Raw genomic sequence first — 23,903 nt, 5'->3', positions numbered from 1 at the left:
AATCTCTCTTCTCTTATAGACACCAACTACGCTCAGCTTATGAAAAACAGGGAAAGTCATGGATCCTAAGGTGCATTATGCCCTAATGTCACAGTCACCATACATCATGCTCCAAATGTGTGTTCCTGATTGGGGACACTGAAGCCTAGAAACACTGCTGGGGAGGCCCAGGCTCCAGCAGGCTGCACCTTGGTCAGACACCAGTCTGCTCAACCTGCCTCCTCTCCATTTTCGCAAGCATTGATCTCTAACACACTTATCACCTATCACAAAGCTTGACCTCCCTATTCAGGGCCTCACAGAGGAGCAAGTGTTCCAAAAGCATGGAGAGGCCTCATATGCAAGCCCCTCATTGCAACAGGTTTTCCTGACCCTCACCTGTGCAGAGAATAAGTGTGCAGTTCACTGTTAGCTCCTGCAGGTCCTACACAAAAGCCATGGTGACCCAGAGGCTGGGCACTGATCAGGCCCGAACTCATCTCCAATAGCCTCTCAGGAGCCACCACCAAAGAGGAATCTGTCCCTTCCTGACATGGCATAGGACCTGGCACACATCAAATGGGAACTCGACTCTGACTGGCCATAGCTGCATAGTTTTGGGTTTGGAAGACAGATGCCTTTGCCAATAAATACTAAAAACTATCAAAAGAAATGCTCAGAAGGATTATTTCCATTTATCCAGCTTCTATGGAGAGTAGTATTTTAATACACCTATTTCTATAACTACTTAGCTTTCTTAGGGTAAACCCTACTCCAGAGGATTTCATACTGTCAAGGCTTGAATGACATTTGTATATAGGTGCATACTCAGTTCTAAATTGCCTCAGATTTGATTTCCAGAGAAATCATGTGGGTTTCCACACTGATTAATGGGTACATTCATGAATACTCAAAAGAGCTGAGCAATGGTGCCCTGTGGCCTCAATATAAGCCTCAGAGCTGTGACCTCTCCTGAGCTTGATTCCCTCAACTATAGTAAAATTTATTTGTTTGAAGAATGAAAGGATTTCTTCTGCATAGCTGAACAGCTCATATTATCTACTGATGACTTCATTGTTGAGCTTCATAAAGTGAGGACATTAGGTGGTTTGTCTCACGGAAGTTCGAGTGCACCTGTGTCCATAGCACTGTGATGTGTCCATTCAACTGCCTCATGAAAGAGAGGACTGTATTCAGAAATGGGATGGTTTCAGCCATGGTTATACCAGTAAAGGCTCTCTGAAGGGATACAAGATGATTGTAACTTACCTAGAACATGAGGAATTAGAATGCTATGAGGGAAAGGTCACTAAGCAGGCCTCATGTCCTTGAAAGTCAAGCTAAAGAAACTGAATCTATTGCCAGCCCAAATGTTTACTGTACAACCCAGTAGAGAAAAGCCAGGTCTTTTTATTAAGATTTGACTCTGTTCAATACAATAACTCTTATGGAGCAGATGGACATTAAAATCTGACTCACAAAGACATAGAATGGCATCTGCATAGGGCAGGTTTTAACACAATCAGCACCCTGACTTGATGTCCCAGCACTGGTTCCTTTGTGAAACATCTTCTCTTTGCATTCTCTTGTCTCTATCTTGGCGTCACAAATCAAATAAAAATGTGGAACACAAGAGAATTGGAAATTTTCAATGACCCACAACTTTTTTAGTTGTCCATTTCTTTTCCCTCACTTCCAGTCAACTCTGAACCACTTGCAAATAGAGATGAAGGGCTCAAACTTTAAACTTCTCTAACACTTTGACTTCTGCAGTGATACTCCTGAGATACAGTTATGAAAATTTTTGTATCTACAATGGTCCAAAGTGACTGAGAGCATTAATCGCTGGGAAGTGATCAGAGGTTCTATCTAAGCTCCACTCATATCAGCATTTTGGCTATACCATGTCAGACACCTCAATGCCACTGTTTTAAATGCTGACCACTCTGGTTTCTGCAGTGGGTGAAGCAGTAGATCCACAATCTCTGCTGGTAGAGTTTAATATGCAGAATGCTGGTTCCTAGCTTCTTGATGTAAGGACATCAAGTAATGGGTCATTCCAGTGAAGTGAATGTGGAGGTTAAGGAAGCCATGTGTCACTCCTGATTCTTCCATGTATGCAATGTGATATTTGTCTGGATACTAAGGCTGGACCTACAATTCTGCTACAGTCCACAGGCTTCTTCCACATTGGCCATATTCCAGTGGAAGTAACAACTTACAAGGATCTCAGATGGATCCAGAGTGCCTCATGCATTAGGTCATAATGGAAGAGTTATTACTTCTAAGATTCCCCAGACTTTATAGTGAGAATGTGACTGTATGGATTTGCCAGTGGCTCCAGGATGCCATTAAGTGAACTACACCTGTGTGCAGGTTTTCATCTCAGCAATAGTTAAGTGAGTCCAACTAATTTGATACTGTCTAGCAAAATACCATTGCAACCCACCATGGGAAGAAGCAGTACCAGCATGGAGCCAAGATTTACTTGGGCCTGAGGAAGTTTGTCCTAAAGAGTACAGATGTGCAACCTGATGATATTATTTACTCAGCTTCATCAAGTACTGGTTAAAAGGGTGCAGTGGATAAGAACTAAATCCTTTTGTCATCAATTTAGACTTTAAAGTCATTGCAACATTGACACTGACTGCAGCTCCAGAGGATTCTTTTTCTGATACCCATCAACTTACTGAGTTGGGCTGAACCTATTTAGTATGCCGAATGTTGCTGTTGCTCCATGCCTACAGGAAGCTTGATAAAAGCACCAAGAACCAACAAGCTGGTATAAGCTGCAACAGGGTGATTTCACTGACTGTAGGGATGCAGCAGAAACTTCAGAGCATCATGACAATCTGTAGTTAACTCCTGGTATCTGAGGAGTTATTGTATGGAGAAGTTCTGAGTCAAGGTGGCAGATACTCTTCCTAATAATTATTGTTCATGAACATCTAGAGCTGCCCGGTCATCAGACAGCCATGCTGCTGATGGCTCTTCAGTGCTTGATCAATTGAGAAAGTGCAGTACCAACATTGCTTTCTGCCAGTCCATGAATTTAAGAACCATCATGAAAGCAGGCTGCTTAAACACAGTACTATACAGAAAATACAAGCACTGAGTAAAATACAGTTCGTATATTGGACCAGGACTCACATGGAATTTGGATTGGTACCAAATGAGCAGTGATATTTGGAGGAAGACTCTAGGATGGCTAACAATGCCTTTCATTGTTGAACAGATTCAATGAGCTTCAAAACTATCAATGGCAGAACTACAGACAGTGGTTATTCTTTTCTCTATAACTTCCTCCAGTGTGTTTCTGGGTTGACCATGGCCAGTAGTATCTTTGATGTCATCAGCAAGCTACATTAAGATTCACAGAGGGATGATTTTTGGAAAATGGCAGAGGCACCTCAGTACTGGAGGATTTGCAAATCCCTTTGATCCACTAGCTTTCATGTGCATCTGATGACTGCATAGAATATTCTGTGTCCTTCAAGATCTCAAATCATCCAGCCTTTACTTCCAGCTTCATGTCAGGCTATACTAACACACAGCTTGAGTATACCTTACATTTCCAAGCATAATTTATTCACGCTTGTGATTGCCAAGGGTAGCACTCTGGATTTCTCAAGCATGGTACATTTTACATAAAAGTGTTCCTAGCTGGACACCAGGCACACTGAACTCTTCCTAGATTTCAAGAGTACAGTTAAAATATCCACAGATTGAAGGCCTGGACATCATTATGGAGTCCTGTGCAAGTCCCATGCCATTGTGATTCATGTCAGGTAAGCTGCTTCACTGTGGCATGGGGACTGGCAAGGCTTGAGGCCTTTGAACTCAGTACCCAGTTGCTCAACTCATTGAGTCCAAAAGCAAGAGAACTTTCTTCCATCTTAAACTGACCAACCACTGATTTATGGAGAGCTATTATCTTGCAGTAATTTCTTCCCACTGCCTGGGATACTGGTTGCCCCTCCTGGTATGCAGGTTGGAAGAGGAGAAGTACAGCATCAGGAGGGTCATATCATCAAAGAGCAGTCTCATGTTCTTGGAGCATCCCTGAGTGTCAAGTGGTCTACTTGAACCATGATTAGACTTTGTGACCTTGACCAGACACTTGATCTCACTTATAATGTTCATATTTAAACTTTTGTACTAGTACCAGGTAATCAGTGAGAGAGGTGACCCTTGAAAGACTCCAAAGACCTGCCTTGGAGTCTGCTGATCATGTTCCTAACTCAGGGAGTGAGTGGCTTCTGCTCAGATACAATTGACAGGCATTAGGTCATCATCTGCCTTGGTTCAAACAAGCTACTCAACAGACTTTAACCGCTGCCAACATTCTTGGGAAGGCTTCAGCTGCTACTTGATCACGCTTTCCATCACCAAGTTAAGAACATGTGTTTCTTTAAGTGAGACCCATGCAAGCATCAAGTATTTAATCTTTCATGATCTGAAAGCTCACACTGAGATCTTGGCCTGTTACGAAAGGCATTTTACAGGTGGCAGTGTTTCTTATGTTCAAGGATATCCCACTGGAACAGATACTAGACCTATTCCTTATAAATGAAGTCATGATCTATGTTTACTCAAGCCCATGATCATTCATGATCTATATATGGTGCTCTTCAGGCAAACCTACACTGTGTGTTATCACCTGAGTGCCATAGTTTTAGTATCTGCACCATGGAGAGCAACTGAAAGGTTCTCAAATATGAAGCAATAATAAATACATGCAGTGGAACACCACGTTGATTAGGATATGCTATGGCCCTTACCAGAGGACAGGCAGGTAAGTGACTGATGATCATCCTGCCAGTCTTGAACCTTTCACTTCCATGTGTCTGAGATCATGATATGTTGGTGGAGGTTTTAGAGACTGATGAATTGCTTGATACCACACAAAACTATTCTCATTTCTCCTCTTTGACACAGTCGGGACCTAGGGCTATGGTTTCCTTCTGCCTAGACATTAGGAATCAAGCATATAGTGAGTGCATTGTATAATAAATAAATTAGAGCTGATTCAACTCTGTCATGAAGGGATGAATGGACTTAACTTTGCCCCCTACCAACTTGAAATACATTCTTTCCTTAAAACTAAAAGGACAACTTGAAAGACTTTCAAAGAGACATTTGGGTCAAAGGGCTGATGAAAGCTGTGAGAGACACCATGCTTTCTGCATATTTCTATCGAGGGCAGAGAACTTCTCCAGGATGTGCCACACAGCGGAGTGAGGATGCTTACTGCATATTTCAATGACATTGCATTGATGACAGTATAGATTTAGTTATTACTCAGAATGCATTTTTCACATTGTTTCATGGTTTTGGTGACAGTCTCCATTAGGGCAGTGAGGGTGTTGCTCAGGATGGAGTCCAGTTACAGCACGGAGTTTGGGGCAAACCAAAGGTGGACACCGCAGCAACTTGAACCATTAGGTCCCTGTGCACCAATGACCACCTCAACTCTGCCTGAAACAACCCAGGATGGAGATGACCCTGCACTGCACAGCTAGAAGTGCTACCTTGTATGCACACAGGGTAGATTCCTGTGTCAGGAGCAGATACAACTAGTGGTACCAAGAGGAGAACCTGGAATGATTCAAATGGGAGTCCTGGCCTTGAGGCTCCCACCTTACTGCTCTAATGACCATACCATCCCTCCCCTGAGCACAGCTCAGTGTTCTGCAGAAAGAAATGGCGCAGGCCTTTCAGCAGGCAAAGACTGAACCCACTTTGTACAATGTGGTCCAATTTTCAGATTTCATCTTTGGCTTCAGAGCAGACACTTAAGTAGCTTCATTATTTTTGAAAATTGCTTATTTTGGTTTTGCCTCAACAGAACCTCATGAAATACTTTGTTTTCCTTCCTGGAGTGAGAAAGGAAGCCCATAAGATGGAACTCCTAGTCAACAACTAGAATCACTGCCATCTCATTTGGAACCCTGAGCCTGGCTGGGGTAATGCAAGGCCCTGTACCACTGAGATCAACTCCTCCTCTGCCAGGCAGCAGTCCCCTTGCCTTGTAGCCCTACCTCACTTCCTTACCAGTACAGCACTGCTGAATTCACAGCACAGCATGAGAGTGAGTGCCTGATGCTTACCCACTCCCTCTTCCCTATCAGTCAAGATTCTCTGGCCCTGAATCACCTCCAGTCATGTGCTTGGTCTGAACCAATACATGACTTCATGATGTCACTTTTCCTCATATATGACCAGGAAGCAGCAGCAGCTTTCAGATTCCTTTTCAGAGTCTAGGAATCTCATGTATCAATGTGATTGTATTTCCTATTTAAAAAAATCACATAGGGACAGTGTCGAGCGATACTGCTCAGACTTCTGACCATGGATTCACCATCATAAAATGCCAGATGCCACATTGTGAAAGATAAGGACTTTGTGCAGACCATAGATCCATTTCAGGATGGAAGGATTTCACTGCATTGGAAACTGTAGTGCTCAGAGTTGTTGTTGGCCAAACTCCTCACACAGTATCTTTCAAATGTTCTCATTTCCTAAGGTTCCTGGGGGAAACATGAAGCTATGAGCAGAACACATTCCCACCCTACCCTATTCCATTTTAAGTCTCCAGGCCACCATCTCTTGTCTCAGTAATCTCAGATAAGACAATCAGGGTATAACAGGATCACTGAAATAAGTCAGGCAAGGGAAAAATGTCATTTCCTACGGAACAGAGCCAGGGTATCCATCCAAGAATGCTTCACAACTCAGTATTCTTCTGATGGCCCCAGCTCAAACTCCAGGCTCTTTCTCAATGATCTAGAAAGGCCTGCTGCTGCAACAATTCCCATCAGCTGTGGTTCAGATCTTTACAAGATGTGTTTAGCTAGCTTAGGTATTTTTAAGAGTATTTAAAATTTTCTTTTACCTCTTGAAAATGCAGTGTCAAAGATTTCATTTTCCTTCATGCCATTTATGTCTAAAAGAGGGCCCAATAATTGGGTCCCTGGGTTACAGATAGTGTTGCAGCAATCTCACTGTAGACTTGAAAATAGGTTAGGCCAAAGTGTTTGGATCCTTCGCCCCCAAAAGTTCTTTTTGTAATCATTGTGTCTCTTTGCAGACATTGTGACATGGAGCTTAAGGCATCCATTCAGAGCTTTGCTGGCTGACAATGAGCTCTGAGAAGCATCATACCAATGCCTCAAGGAAAATATCTGGATGTCAATATTATTTTGCAAGAGACACACAGAAGTGCTTCCTTGGACCCTCAGTCATAGTTTTCTCTGCTTTCTCTTAGACCAGGGTAGAACTCAGGTAAAGTTAACAATGCACACAAAGATGAGAATGAGAAGCTATAATGACAGTTTGGTGCAGCCTCCCAGATCTGAAACAATCTAGTGAGTCTTCTAGCTCAACATTAAGAAATGGACCTGCAGGGCTTTCTCTTCAGATATCTCAGCAGGTCACCATAGCTGCTGCCACTCCCCTCCGTCAAAATTTACTCAACATCATATTCTGTGTTTAGTGGTATTGCTGAGTATATCAATCTGTATTTGTAGAAATAATTTCAGAGCATTCACTAGATACTGGTAGTGTTTAAATTGTCTCAAGCAAGATTGGTTTCCAAAACTTGTGTTGAAGGGCCTACAGCTAACTTTGGGCTCTAGGAACATTAATGCCATTCCTTCTACTACTATGCAGAGAATTAAAATTTTAGGCAGAGAATTGTCTCAAGACTGACAATTAGATATTGATTTCAAGATTTTGAGTATCCAAGAACCACACCCAGCGTAGGCTGGTCCTGCTCACAAAGCCCACACTTTGAAATACCCATGTACTGAATTTGCCATTGAGAAAGCAAAACTAATCAGTTTCAGACTTGGCTAAAAAGACCTTACTTACAGCATGTTCCAGGTACAGCTTAATTGTCCCCCAGGGTCCACATCAATTACACTCACATTAAATTAAAGATGAAGATAATTACATTAGTTTTCACTCCAGGTTCAGTGTTACCTAACTGCTGCCATGACTGACAAGCTGGAAAAGCCTCCAAAATTCTCACGAAGGCTGCCATATTGGACCCCATTCTTTAACATGGTTTCAGAAGTGGGAGGCCTTCAATTTGTGTTAGTAACAAAAAATGTTAGTAGCTAGACACATTATAGTAATGTTCCTCTAAAATAAGCTCATCTTCTTTCCAGAGGATCTTATGAATTCTACAAATGGCAAGAAAACACACCAATAACCTTGCTGTGATGATGATACCTATAGTTTCCCTTTTAATTTGGTCTTGTGTGTCACCTTTGCACTGCTTCAACCTGCCAACTGCAGGCCTCTTCTCTCCAAACTAGATCAGTCATTGCCAAGAGTAATTGCAAACCACCATCTCTACAGGGTCTAGGTGATCAGACTAGTCACACAACCACACAAGCTAGTGATGGGAAGCCCAGTGACAACAAAGATCATCCATGAAAATCAGTAGAAACCTTTCAGAGTCAGATCTCAATGTGTACTGCTCTGGGAAATTGTCTGCTCTACAGTGCAAATATTTCTATTTGACAATTTCATTGAGAAAATATTTGCCTCATGGAAAACAAAGGAATTGGAGATATTTCATATTCCCCAAAATGACAGCTTGAACCAACGAAGGTATCTATGACTACATTTGAGAGCTGATATGGGAATGTGTCATATCCTCTTTGACTCATTTCTCATGATTGACAATGGTAGGTTAGAGGAATCAGATCTACATGGTAATAGCAAGAAACAATTTAGGATCATGACGGTACACGACCTCGCCGTACTTTGCTTCTTCATGACTAGGAAGATCTCATAATCGAGATCATCAATAACCTTGGACACTGGGGCAGTTTCTGTGCTGGTACAGACACCAAGTGAGAGCATATAAGACATGCAGGACACGATACTTGCATTTCTGCTTCCAAAATCATGGGACTGCTGGGGGATCAAAGGTTGCAGACCTAACTTCAGGGATTTCAACCTCCACATCTGCTCCTTTTCTGCCAGGAAGACAGAAACAAGAAGGCTCACAGGCTCATGGCCATACCCTCTGAGGATGCATGGCTTCTCCATGGAACCAGGGAATCAGCATTGCCATGCAGTGGAAAGGCAGGCTAATAAAAATAGTGCTGGTTGTCTTCAGCCATCTTAATCTCACATCACTTATATCTTGAGGCTTCTGATCCTTCAAAGTCAACCTATCATTTTCAAAAAAAAATTCAAGATGGTTCTTGATCACCTCATATGGTCCCTCTATTCTACCTGCAGACTCACTGACACCCCCACTGCATTCATAATCTGACCTGACCGGATGGGGAAATGGGAACCAGAGGTGGAAATCAAAACCATTCCCAGCACAGACAGGATATCATTTAGCACACACTTTCAAGCACGACTCCAGCAGCATGCTCCTCATTTCACTATGTTCCTGATGAACTTAGCTCAAGAGCTGGATTCTTTCAGCGCCTAGGAGTCATTCTCATTTTTATTTTGTCTTAGAAAGTCACCATACAATATTTGTATTCCTAATATGGCCTGTGTTATAGACCACTCAGTCATCCAAATTGCTACAGTAACACAAGTGGCCACATAATCTTGGCTAGGATGAAATTACTGCTAGCCCCAAGGACTTTCAGCTCATCTTTTCAGACAATGTATTGAAATAGCATCTTTAGAGACACTGATACAGATATTTGCTGCAGGACCATGAGTTTTAAGAAAAATCTGGGCCTCGAGGAAGGCAGCTACATGTCAACAGTAACTTGCAAGAGATTTGCAACCCTTCAGCACCTCTTTTTGACAATCTCAGCCACATATTTGTAATTAATTAAGCTCAATGTATTTTAGGTATATTTAGAGGCTGTTACATGACTTAGATTGTCAGTGTGTAAGAATAGGACCCAGGATAAGAGCTGGGAGATATTCTGGAGAAATTTCCTGCCTCATTTGAAGATATCAAATTCAATTGAAGACAGGGATTTCTATGACTTGCCTCAAAATCCTGATACTAGCTAGTACACAAACTGCTTTTTCTGTCCATTAAAAATTTACTCAAAATATTCTTTGCTTACTTTGTCTCAGAAGCTTCTAATATAAATCCCCAGCACTAAGGACATAGTATGATCTATGAAAGTCACACTGGGATTGTGTGCTGGGATTGTCTCCCTGCTGCACAGGTCCCCATATAATACCTGTGAAGCTTCACAACTACATGGGGGCAGTAGAAAGTGACACAACCATAACTGATGTGGCCCAATAGATCAGGACAGTACATTCAATATATTTAAGAAATCCCACTGTGAAGTGACTTAGAGAGGAACAATTCCCCAATGGGGTGTTATATATATTCATTATCTAGTCACACTCAAATTCCCACTGCTTGGAACCCAGCTACTTACAGAGGCCAAAACAGTTCAGACACTGGATGCAGAGCCTGTGGTCACAGGATCTTGGAGTCTTAAGCAACTACACTAAATGGTCCGTCTGGACTTAAGGAAAGTTGCCCAGGATGTGGACCTCAAGTTGCATCTCTATTCCTCACAGTCACCTGTATGGTGACTATGAGAGTTGTCTTCTCCTTTATCTCCATTTATTGCCTGAAGCCCTTGAAGAATCGGGATCAAGCTTTTTGAATTGTCACTCAAAGACCTCTGCTAGAATGGAACATTGTCAGGGCCCTGGCTTCTGCTCAGTATCATGTATGTAAAACACGGCGCCTCTGCCTAATGCACTGAGAAAACCCAGGAGAAAACTCCTCGGACAGGCAGTGACACTGTCCTTGCTTCTGAATCTTTGCTCCATGCTCTCCTGTAAGAGAAACCCGCTACTGGACAACACTCCTGGTTTCCAGCCTTCCATGTGCTGCTGATGCTCCCTGGCTTGCTCCTCCTGCCTACTGACAAAATACTCCTCTGATGTCTCTTGCAGATGGAGTTCCAAGACTCCTGTCAGGATCTTTTTCATGATTAACCCTCACTCTCCTGATTTTGGCAGGCTGTGTCAGGGAGGACCTCTGTATCTAAGCTTGAGCTACTTAGACTCAACTCTGTACTCACCTGGCTTCCTGCCTTCAGGCAGGTGACAAAGTGGGTTGCACAAGATGTCCAGGCAGATTAGGGAGTAGCTATGGGGTCAGGGAACTGTGTATGGCCTGAAGGCACCCAAATTCCTTCCTGCAGTTGTTGTTGCTAGAGATCAGTGTCCTCACAGAAAAGGAACTCTCTTCCAGTGGTGCCAAGTTCCTGTGGGACATTAAATTGTGCATGGCCAGATCATTTGCTTTCTGGACTCCCTAATACAAGAGTAGCCATTCAAGACAATGGAAAGCACAGCGCTTGTGGGGCTAGTACAGATGCTCTAGGATCACACACTACATTGTGGGCATACTACATGTGTGTGCTAGAAATGCTTGTGGGTCACTATCAAATGCTGTTACTTAAATGTCAGATACTTTGTCCTGTTCCAACTCCATGTGATACAGGGAAACATATGGAGCAAGAGTTCCCAGACTTTTATACACAATGCTATTCCATGAGGCAGGTGGGAGGTGTCTACCAAAACAGGCTTGATCACTTCCTGGTGATGACATCTGAAACAGTGAATGAGACAGATGGCTAATAAGCATCTGGCTGTGGTATCTGAGGCAAATGTGCAAATTTCTTCTCGGGTAGCCTGAGGTGTACACAGCATGACTGTCTCTGGCCTGACTCCATGCTTCATAGGGGAGCATCCATATGAGACACCTTGCACATATAGTGGCATAGCAGGCCATTCCTATATCCAACAAGGGTGAGCCACCCTGTTTCCCACTTACCTCTTATGAATACAGAGGCACAAGAGGTTTGAATAAATCTCCACAGGGAATAAACTGGGAATCCCTCATTCCCATGAGTGTCACAGGAAGGTGAATGGACCATGATCCTTCTAGTCTATGATCAGAAAACTAAACTTTATTTTAGAGAGATGTCTCACTGTGGTTACACACTAGAAATCCATGCAATGATAGCTCAAAACCTGGGGACTAGAGTCAAGTGTCCCATTTTATTCTGATCCTGCCTGCAGGACTCAATGGACAACTTCACCTTCACCCTAGGCAAAGATGGGAAGAAACCTCACCACTGGATTACACTGGGCCCAGCAGGACCACAATGTGTGTGACTACCATTCAAAGACCCTCTGTCTTATGATGAATGTGCCACCACCAACTAGATGGCAACCAAGGGAAATGAAATTTGTGCAGAAAGACACCATTCCTGGTGCCATGACTGCTTCTGTGTCACCTGTGACCATATTCAGCTTCACTTTTCCTGAGAGATTCCCTAGGTCTTTTCCAAGTCAAGCTGTGTTCAGAAGCTGCAGGATTCAGAGGTTGCAATTCAGCCACCTAACAACACCTGTTCTCTTATGGACACAGACCAGGCGTAGCCTGTGAAGAACAGCATGGAAAGTCATGGATCCTAAGCAGAATAATGTGTGGGCTGACTATGACTTTGGAGCATAATGCTCTAAATGTATGGGCATGATAGGGACACTAAAGCCTTGCGACTCACTGAGGGGGGGGGGCCAGTCTCCAGGAGACAATTACATGGCCAGACACCACTGTCTCCCTCATCTACCTCTTCACCATTTTCACAGGTGTTGATCCCCAACACACATGGGATCTTAGCACCTATCGCAAAACTTGACCTCCTTATTCAAGGCCTTGTAGGGGAGCAAGTGGTTTAAGAACATCCAGCGGTCCCACTTGGAAGCCCTTCCCCTTCAAGCAGTTGTTCCTAAACCCTTAACCTTCAGAGAATGACTGTGTAGTCCTCATCAATTCCTGCAGCCCTGGACATAGGCCATACAGACCCAGAGGGTGGGTTTGGATCCAACCCAGGCCCATCTCCAACAGGCCCTCAGAAGTGAGCACCAGGAAAGGAGGACTGGAGGCTCTTCCTGACACGGCATGAGACCTGGGACTCAGTGAATGAGAACCCCACTCTGCCTGGCTAGAGCCACAGTCTTCGATTTGGAAGAAATAGACATCTCTGCCAAGCCAAAGATTAAAACCTTTCAAAAGAAATACTAAACAAGATTATTTCCCTCTATCCACCTTCTACTTATAGAGGTATTTTTGAATACATTTATTTCTAGAAATCAGACTTCCTTTAGGTAATTTCTCCTCAAGATTTCATATTGTCAAGGTTTGGGAAATGTTTACACACATGTTCATTCTTGTTCCACAACTGTCTCAGAGATTTAATTTCCTTAAAATCCACCCAGATTTCCACTATGGTTAATGATCACTCTCATGAGTGCCAAACAGGCCTGAGTATACTATGCCATGTGGCTCCCAGATAAGCCTGAAAGGTGTCAGCTGTCCTGAACTGATTCTTGATTCACTCAGCCACACTATAATTTGTTTATTGAAGACTGAAATGAAGATTTCTGCTCCACAACTGAGCAGCTTATAGACCAAGTCATAATTTAACTTAACTGTTGAGCCTCAGAAGTGAGGGCACATCAGGAAGACTAAATGCAGATGTCTTATGGCCTGGATGATTCATTTGGGAATGCCAACGTATGATGTATGTACCATTGTTGCCCCTGATTGATGGGTCTTGGCATTTTGCTGTAGTTTGTCAGTTTAATCCTTGAACAAAATGGATTTTAAAAAATGGTGCTAGGTTCACTTGAACCTTCATGAGACAAACGACCTATGTCCCTAGCACTGTGATATATCCTACATTTCCTTCATGTCCTCCAAATCACCTCGGGAGAGACAGGGCCCTGTTCAGAAATGGCAGGCTTTGAGCCCCACTTATACCAGCCAACCCTCTCTCAGGGGATGTGGGATGAGTGTAACACATCTAGCACATGAAGAATTAGAAAACTATGAGGAAAAGGTCACTAAAGAAGCCTCATGTCCTGGAGAGTCAAACTAAAGAAACTGCATCTATTACCAGCTCAGACACTTAGCAGCCCAGTAGAGAAAAGCAGGACTTAGTATGATTTTACTCCGCTCAGTACAGTAATTCTATGGGGAAGATGGAGATCAAAAATCTACTGACTCACAAAGACAAAGAATGGTACAGGGTAGCTTTTAACATGATCAGTACCATGACTCACGTCGTGGCACTGGTTTCTTTGTGAAACATCTTCTCACCCTTCTATTCCTTTGTCTGCATCCTGGAGGTAATGATCAAATAAAAGGCTGGAACAGAAGAGAGTGGAAAGTAGAAATCTTTCAGTGATCCTCAACATTTTTAGTTCCATCATTTCTTTCCCATCACCTCCAGTTAACTCTGAACTGCTAGGAAATAGAGCGGTTGGATGTCAGGTGTAAGTTTCCCTACCACTTGGATTTCCGCAGTTACACAAAGTTTCAGTCTGTAACTCAGGGGTGCATCTGGTTTATTGTGTCTGAGCATTCCCTGCAGATGGCTTGGGAAGGATCAGAGGTTCTTTCTAAGCTGCCCCCATTTCAGCCTTTTGACTATGCCATGTCACACAACTCGAATATCATTTTTCCAATGCTGATCACTTTGGTTTCTGCAGTAGTTGAACCAGGAGTAGATCCACTGTTCCTTCTGGCAGAGTTTAGTATACACAATGCTGGTTCTCAGTTTCCTGTTGTCCTTTAAGCAGTGGGTCATGTCAGTCCAGAGAATGTGGAGGCTGATGAAGCCATGTGTTGAGCTCGATTCTTCCATGTGTGTGATGTGATAATTGTCCAGGTCCTAAGCCTCAGACTTACGCTTCTGCGAAAGAATGTGGAAGCTCAGGAGAGGAATTCTTTATTCCCTTTTGCATCCACAGCACACCAGGGCTCACAAGCTCCTTGTCTTAAGCACTGACAAAGAGCAGAAATCAGGAGCCTGGCTGTGCTTAATCTATTCCCATGGAGACCTTGATTCTAAGCATTCCATGAGTCTTCCTGTTTTTTTATTTTGCACTGCAGATGTAATAACATTGTGCATTTCCTATCGCAAGGGGAAAAAGTACTCTTGGGAAATATCAAATTTTGGGTCCACAGCGTCATTCTGATTCCTACTTCCCAGGGCCTCTTCAGAAAATAAATCCATAGCATTTGGCATTGAGAATCAAAGGCCTCTTTAATCCTACCCCTGGGTACAGACCAACAACACAGGAGCATTTACATCAGAATGAACAGCTTGTTCATGATTCCAGCATTATCTGTGTCATTTCAGTATTTATTTCATCTTATCATGTTAGATAATGTGAGTGGGAATTAGCAAATGAATGTGCCTTCAGTGGTTGTATTCAACTTTGTGAGACACAAGCTAGAGAAACTTCTGTACCCTTCCTGGAAGGGGCAAGGAGGTAACAGCTTCCTACTCCCTCCCAACTCCCAGTGCTTTCCTAAATGCTAAGCTAGCACCGTCTCTAAATCAGATGTTCACTGTCAGCTGGGGGGCCTGTCCAACAACTTTAGACATAAAAATAATTTACACCAGGGCTTCTGGTTACATGTGTTCCTCATTCTGTGTAAGAATTTTTATTAGACTAGGGAAATGTGACTATATTAATGAGCATTCAAAAAAGATTCTGATTTCTACAGCAATATCACTCTCCCACCTCTACACACTAAAGCAACAAGAATATCCTGAATACATGGAGCACAAGGTAAATAAAGTCTTTGAAAAACAGAACTGCTTAGGACCAGCCTTGTTCTGGATGATCCAGTGATTCTTCATTCAGCCCTCTTGTCTTATCAATGTCTCTTTCCAAGTGTCACCAGTGGCTCTCACCTTGCAGCTCTACTCAGTCACCACACCAGAACATTGCAGTGGAATTTTCATACTCTATGAACCTGAATCCAAGTGGCTGAGTCAGAATCACCCACTGTTCCAGAAACCTTGTTTCATGCATTAAGTACATGAAGAAATAGACACACAGGCCCCCAAAGAGAAGGAAGCTCAATTCTTGTGCTTATTTGACATGAGTGGAAAAGTCCAAGCATGCAAGCCCGATGAACTGGTGCAGGCCCAAACGCCTGACTGTATGTTATTACCTAGAACATCAACACCTCTCACAGTATTGTTTAGATTTTTTTAATCCATGAATCATACTTAGGCTATTACAATGATGAGACTGAAGGAGTTAAGACTACTGCCACAAGAAGCTCTAGGTTAAGCTTGTTTTTGAGACTAAAGAGCCCAGATGTCCAATTACAATGTCAATGTGGGGGACACTCACATTTCTTCACTTTCCATGGGTCCTGTGTGAAATTTAAGATAAGGTGACCATTTCCCTATTTTTTCATGCCACATTTGGAGTTTCACTGGCCCTCTGCCCTTATAATCTGAAATAATTTATGCCAAGCAGAGTGCAATAAGAGAAGCTAGAACAAAGTTCTCAGTATGTTGGGAGTATCATTTCCCACACATTGTTGTCCTATACCTAATGCATAAGACACAGATTCATTAAATGAAAATGTTAGGCACAATTTTGCACCAACACTAAGTTCCCTTGAGCCACCCTAGATTTGACATAACTTGAATAGGTGAGGGTAAGGTTTACAGTGAGAAGTGAGGGAGATGGCAGCCAGGGTCAGAAGTCTGAAACAATTGTAGAGAAACTGTAGCTCCAGTTGAGGACACTCATCTGTAGTTAAGAACCCAGGTAGTTTTCTGTATGACTTTACATTTAATCAGCAACATTGCTGCCATTTATGCACTCACTCAACCAAATATTTTTCCATATTTCCAATGAAATCCAATGATCTGAATTGCTAGCATAAAATGAACAGCATCTACTCAGTATCATGGTGAATTCTAGAATGAATTTTAGGCAAATACCGATCAAGAGACCTGCTGTATTTATCCCTAACCCAGTTTCACATAATCTCTCTCAGAAACACCTGTCTACACTTGAGAATGCAAAACTGAGTTCTAGACATGGGTTACAAGGCTATATCACAGGAGTCTTCATTTCCAGGTAAACCACTCCTTCTCCGAGTCCACATTATCAATTAAACTCACCATATACCTATCACAATCAATAGTCCAAGTTAATATTTTAGCTTATATATATAACCTGGGTCTGAGAAACTGAAAGCTGACAACTTGGAAAGCCCCCATCTGCTCATCTAGTTTGCCATAATGGAGCCCATTCCCCTCCATATTTTCTAGGCCAGCTACACATTTCAAAGTAGTTATCTTCTTGTTCTGGGAATGATTCATTCCCTTTTGCAGAAGTGAAGTTGTGTGATTAGCCGGACTTGGTTTTATAGGGTCATTATCCAACAGTTCATAAACCTAGCTTTTCTGAAGAGGTCAACATGTATATTTCAAAGACTGTGTCAATACATGTATCAATATTTTGTCCATAAGCAATGAGACAATAGTATCAGTGCCTCTTTCTTGTACTTGTTTCTGCCTTTGTGCATTGTCATTAACCTTGGATCCACCCTAAGTCAAATATAGTAAGTTAGAAAAAGTAGATCAAAGCAAATTTCAAAAAAGTCTCAGATCCATGCCAAAAAACAAGGATTGTAACTAATAGTTTTCTTGTAATAGAATTCCAAGGTAATACAATATCGATAGACCTAACATTAGTTAAATATTATAACATGGTCTTGATATTTAAGTTATGAAATGTTAAAAGCAAGCATCACCAAAATAAAACTTGCCTTCGATCCGGGGGGGGGAAGAATTAGTGCATTTTCACTTGTGGTGATAACATGTCAGGTATAACCATGGACTTGGTTTTATACTAGAAGACTATGGTTTAAAGAAATATGCTTGGTTGTGAAGTGGACAAGGGATGAATTGTGATGCTTGGGTGCCCATGTAAATTGACTCAGCATAATTCTGTGTGGAGAAAATTCACCCTAGTGAGGAGCACCATCAGGATTCTATAAAAAGGAAATGAAGATAAGGATTGGTCTGTTTTCCATCAAGGGAGCTCCAGACTGTTTGCACATTAGACATCATCTATCTCCTGGCATTCAGTGCACTCCTCAGTCCCTGGCATTGACCTTTCAGCCTCCTGACATGGACTCACATGGGCCACCACATTGAGCTGTGTGTGTTTGGCTGATCTTTCAAGATCCCAAGTGTTGCAGACAGCCTTTTGTACTCTCCCTTCCCTGGCTATCTGGGCAGCTATTGGAAGTCAATCTTTTAAGTTTTATAGATTTGTTTACCTCATAGTACATATGTTTCTCTAGGAAGTACTGACAGATACAAGGAGAAAGGATCATCTCCCAAACCATAGGAGGAACAAGGGAGAGAACTGAACTAATAAGCAGATGCTTTATTTGCCTCACAGCCTCTATGGATGACTGCACACAGTCTCGAGCTACTTTTTACTGAACACAGTGGTCCTAAGCATGAGGGCTTCCAAGAACAGCAGGGACCTGTCAGCCCAGAGCTCTGGCCACAGTCTTAGAACTGGTAGATCAGGAATTGAAAGCAGATCCTCTCTGCTACTCTGAGAGTGAGCACAACCCCAGCCTGGTTTGACTGCACACTCTCTGCAAAAGAGTCAGCCCAGCAAGGCATGGGGAACTGCAGGCAGAGCTCCTCGGATGTAAAAGGCAGATCAGAAAACAGGAAATAGCCCATGAGGAGCATTTAAATTTCACCTACCCTCCAATGGCACTTACATTTTTATACATGCATAGTCGAAGTTTGACAATTTTGGAAAGTAAAATCATCTCATGCTCAATATTCTTTTGGAAAGAAACATTTTATCAACCTTTTTGACAGTGAAGATTGCAGGACACAAAGAGAAGAACTTGAAGGAAGTGCGGGGGGGAAAACACATGGAAATCACCATTTGCTACATAGAGCTGAACATTTTTTTTTTTTATAGATTTCTATACCATGATGCATGCTGTGTAAAGAATTGACTTCCTGTACCAGTGAAAGTTCCTTCCTTGGCCTAGAATGCTGAATGAATTTTGATACACTTTTATATTTTTCTGGCAGTTTCCATCATGTCCTTACAAGGCTCTATGGCTCTTCTGCACCTGTCTATTTGCGTCAGTGAGCCTGAGAGGGGAAAAAGGCAGTCACAGCAATTCCTATCATTAGGTCCATGTGATACCTATGGCCCCACTCTTTTTCCCTAATGGATAAATAAGGCTGTGACCAAGGACAGTGCTCACTTTAGCAGGGGCCCACCATGTGTGGGCAGCAAGCACCACTGGGTCTAAACACAGGAAGTTTACAGAATAATGGGGAGGACGGTTCACCCTGCAATATAGTGCCCAGAAAGCCACTCAACGCTTCACTGTTGGAATCCTTGCCCTTATGTCTCCTGCATCGGTCCCATGGTGAACACATTAATTCACCTGATAGCACAGCTCAGAACTCAAAGAACTAATTGGATTAGGCCCGTACGGGGATTGATCAACCCCGAGACGCGGCGGTGGACTGCATTCTCCAATACAGTGCTGCAGGACAGGTGAGTAGAGGATAAGCCTGGGCCCTGGGTGGTGCGCACCTACGGGGTTTTTAGACTCCTCTCAACCTCACGCGTAAGTGGCGGGTGTCTTGGGCCTCACGCGGTGAGTATGAAACATAACACCAGAACTTAAGGTAATAAAAGAGTGTAAAACATAAACATAGAAGTAAAAATAACAGAAGATATATTAAAAATGGGAAACATGCCAAGTAAAGATACCACAAAATAATAGTTATGACGTCAACGTCGGGGTACTGACGGCCGACTGTGACCCCTTACATAATATAAGTGAAGCCTCATTGCCGCTATGTGCGCCCACTGACAGAGTATTCGTTTGTGGTAATGGTCTTGCTTATACCAGCCTGCCCAGTAATTGGACTGGCCAGTGCGGCCTGGCTTATTTGTTACCAGACATAGGTGTTATCTCTGGGGACCAGCCTATGCCCATCCCGGCTGTGGACACTTTTATAAAAAGACATAAAAGAGATGCAGTGATTATGCCTCTCTTGGTTGGCCTGGGGGTCTCGGGAGCCCTAGCGGCTGGGACTGCAGGTGGGAGTTTCACTAACTAAATATACCCAATTATCTCAGCAATTGGTGAAAGACATGTCTCTTGTCGGGGCCACCCTTCAAGAGATACAAGATCAAATTGATTCCCTCGCAGAAGTTGTTCTGCAAAATAGAAGGGGCCTAGACCTACTCACTGTAGAAAAGGGAGGTATCTGTGTTGCCTTGCAGGAAAGATGCTGCTTCTACGCCAACAAATCCGGGATCGTACGTGACCGATTGAAGAAGTTACAGGAAGACCTGGAAAAAAGAAGAAAAGAGTTACAGGATAATCCCTTCTGGGGGGCCTGGAATGGCCTGCTCCCCTATGTTTTACCACTATTGGGCCCCCTGTGTTCTTTGCTTCTGCTCTTGCTTATAGGGCCATTCTTGCTCCGGTGGGTTACATCTTTTATCAACGGACGCCTTACGGCGGCCCGACGTCAAGTCTGTATGGTTGCCCACGCGGCTCTGGCGGCGGTCCAGAACGGACAAAATGACCCCCAGGCATACGCGTGGCTTGCTCGGTTGGCCTATGACAGAGTTTAAATGCTGTGGGTTTCCCACATTCTCCTCTCTGGGTGACATCATAAAGCTGGGTAGGTGAGTCAATGACGGGTAAGAGCATGCCTCCCAGGCACGACTCGACCTAAGACAGGCCCTACCCCACACCGCACGTAAGCCGCTGGATTGTTAGATGCCGCCTGGATCTAAGTGTCTCTCCGAGGGGATTACACGAAGTGACATAAGTGCATGCTTATGTGCATCCAGGTTCTGTCCAGATTCATTCCTGGCCCTGGAAAAAAGGACGAGGGCCTCAAGGCCTTGGTGGACCCGGGGACGGCCGACCGGGGTCTAAGCCAAGGGCCTGTGGTGGGCCTCCATCTAGGGCATAAGCCTCTGCACTCAATCCAGGACGGGCTACGATGCGCACTCTTCATTTTAAATAAAGTAGGGGGAGATGTTGGGAGCCACAGCAGTGCTAGGTCACCTTGCACGACGGTCATACGGCCTGTAGGAAAGAGCAAAGCCTGAGCTAGATTACCCCTCCCATCGAGTGTGCTAAGATGGCGCTTGTCTCCTGCTTCCTGCTTGGTAAACAACCCGCTCTGTAAGATAGTCTGCCTAGCAACAACTGATGTTAGCCAATCAGCCCGCATCGCGCGCTTTGAACTGATTGGCCACTGTAACCTTATAAAAGCGAGTGCCTCTCCCGCTCGAGGGGAGAAGCACGGAAGGAGCCGCGGAGAGCGGACCGGTAGAGGCTTCGGGGCAGACTGTATAAGGAGAGAATAAAGAAAAGCCTGACCACCGCCAGATATTGTTGCATGTTCTTCCTGCCGGCCAGGAGCGACACCGACACTCAGTGACCAGGTAGCTTGGGCCTGCCTCTCCACCTGTACTGTGGGTGTGGGAGGCTAAGGTTCTACTGTTGGCATCTCAGGCTGACACTGACTCTGCACTGGTATTCTAAAGAGAGGCCAAGGTCTACCTGGGCAGTTTCTCATGAGCTTCCATATTGATGACAGCTTGATTTCTAAGACTGGAAACAAGGATCATGAGAAGCCAAAGGTAGAAGTTTACTATTTTATATAACTAAATTGAGAGCCTCTCCCAACACAGAAGTCCTGTACTTTACCTGAAAGTGAAAATGAGAGAGGTCAGAAAGATCACAAGCTCATCATCCCAAGCTCCCTAGGTTTTTTGGGTTCCTCATGGAGCCAGGAAATCTGGCAAAAAGAGGAGATGCCAAGATGTACAAAGCAGGATAAGCAGCTCTCTGGAAAAAGACCAGAAACATGTACTTCCCCATGTCTTGACATTTGATGTCCTGTACCTGTCAGGAGTTCTTCAATCTTGGTGCTCCAGATCTGACTTTTCTTGGGTAAACTGTCCAGTGCTAACACTTTTTTCTTGTTGTAAACTGGATATTCTAGGAGAGAAGAAGCAACAGAGGCAAGAATCTGAATCAGCAAGGGTTGTCAGCTGTGGTAGCTTTAAGTTGAAAACTTGCAATGACACTGGTGTATTTACCCTGAAGAGTAACTGAAATAACCTGAATCCAAGTGTCATCTCTTTGAAGATTGATTTACATCAATAGTAAGAGCTATGAAGAGACCCAAGTTGAGTACTGCATCCTTTAGCCCAATATGCACAATTGATGGGCTACTTGCAACATGTTCAGGGTCCAAAGGCACACAGAAAGGCTTCCTGAGGAACTGATGGGCCATTCTGCACTCAGACCTTGCAATACAGAAACAACCTGTGATGCCTTAAGAGCAATGCCAGGGCAATTAGAGGGAATCAGTGATGCTGGAAAGGGAAGAGGAAGAATGTGATGGGGGAAAATAAAAGAAAAAAAAGTACAGAAGAACTAAAAAGAAAACAGAAACCAGGGAAAGGTTTCTCAAGAACAGAGTAGCAACAAATCCCTCATGAACTCTTTGGGCAAATATTAAACTAAGCAATTTCACTTAACATCAGTCTCAAGAGCTTATTGTCCAAGATTTATTGTTTAGTGGTTCTCTAAAAAGAACAAGAAATATGATTTAAAACCTAAGTGTTGAAGTGGGAACCTAATGAGATAGAAGAGCAGAACACCACACACCAGTTCTCAGTCCCAGGGGAGCAGAGCACTGAGCACTGGGTACCTGTCCCAAGGAGAGGAGACTGCAACTTAGGGAAGTCATCACTATGCCAGTCACTGGGAGTAGACTTCCTTACACTTGCACACACTGGGCCTTGGTGTTAGACTCTCACAGATCAATCACTGGCAGTGGATAGAACAATACTTTCCCAGGAAAGGGTGAAAAGGTAAGCTTCTATAGTGAACACTTGCCCCTCACACCCAGCAAGGTGCTTCTAGGAAAGTGTAGTAATTCAGGACAATTACCTACATGCACCCAAGTGAGTAATTCAGAACCCTGTGCCTCCCCCTTGGAGGTCAGACATACCAATAATGTGGCCAGGTACCACATGACACACCTCAGTAAAGCAAAGAAGCAGGTGCCAGGCAAAATGTTCCTGCCCAAAGTGATAAGCCCAGGAATGCTGAGTGTGACCTGCATCTTTTGGGCTGGTCTTCAGTGAAGACAGGCCATCTGGCATGGTCATACTTCACATGACACTCAACTACTCGTATTAGCTGAGACCCAACTCTGCTAAGCTTCCCACATGCAGCCCCAGATGAAAGGGATCAACCCAGAACCACAACACTGCCACCTGCCTTGGAGGTAATCATGGGGATTCTTGTTTGAAGATGACAGCTGCAAGAAGCGAGTGTTTAGTCCAGGAGATGACAATTCTTTTGTACAATACTAAGTGCCTCCTCAAGTCTAAAGGCTTCCTGTGCTCTTCAGCAGGGAATTATTCTCCTGAACAGAATGTCATACAAAGAGTGAAGCAGCAGTTTTTACCAATGAGGAATAACTTGCAGAGGATCGAGTTATGCAGCCACCCCATCCCTATTTTTAGCATCAATGTCATGTAAATTGAGGCAAGGCCAGCTGTTATTTCTCCTCTTGCTCCAACACAGGATTGGTGTACACAACATGTGGTTCCTGAACTGGAGACTTCTGTGTTTCTGAACTGAAACCCACAGGTTGTTTTTTTGTTTGTTTGTTTTACAATTACATCAATTTTCCCACTTATGCTTTTTTGTCTGAGTGAGGGTTCTGGAGTAGGAGGTGACATGTATCACACAGATGACATCCCAGCTGTTTCAGGGCATGGGACACTCAGTCCTAACACAGAGCCAGATATTTATGACCCTCAGGGCTCCTTTTTTCTGAGTACTGTGGTGTTTTTCAGAGTTGGAAGTTGAGAATCTTTCCTTTTCATACCTGGAGTCAGTCAACACCACAAAGCACGGCTACAAATTGAAAGGACCCTCAAGACCATACAACGAGGAGGGATACTCATGGGTCACTGTCTCACAAATGCTATTCCTTGTATGTCCAGGGGAGATGCTA

The 23,903-nt window shown here is 43.6% G+C and overlaps 1 protein-coding gene across 9 annotated transcripts in view; it reads right to left on the bottom strand.

The window, feature by feature from the left end:
* LOC134477121 (uncharacterized) overlaps positions 1 to 23,903 on the bottom strand; it is a 108,383-nt gene that overhangs the window by 29,547 nt on the left and 54,933 nt on the right. For 5 of the 9 annotated variants that reach the window (XR_010049014.1, XR_010049012.1, XM_063254098.1 and 2 more), the window contains one exon: positions 20,091 to 20,193. The exons of 1 other annotated variant lie outside the window; for it this stretch is intronic. Coding sequence is in view for 4 of the 8 variants with exons in the window: in XM_063254096.1 (XP_063110166.1) it covers positions 20,091 to 20,193 (103 nt within the window). In the remaining 4 variants the exon portion in view is untranslated. Of the gene's footprint in view, positions 1 to 20,090; positions 20,194 to 21,769; positions 21,866 to 23,903 lie in introns of all 9 variants that reach the window. 3 more of the 9 variants (XR_010049013.1, XR_010049011.1, XM_063254095.1) reach the window with 1 other exon arrangement.

This window comes from Cavia porcellus, unplaced genomic scaffold, assembly GCF_034190915.1.
Source record: "Cavia porcellus strain 051 isolate PalLab524CR breed Dunkin Hartley unplaced genomic scaffold, mCavPor4.1 scaffold_8, whole genome shotgun sequence".
NCBI classification, from domain to species: domain Eukaryota; kingdom Metazoa; phylum Chordata; class Mammalia; order Rodentia; family Caviidae; genus Cavia; species Cavia porcellus.
This window is presented reverse-complemented; position numbering and strand designations above follow the sequence as displayed.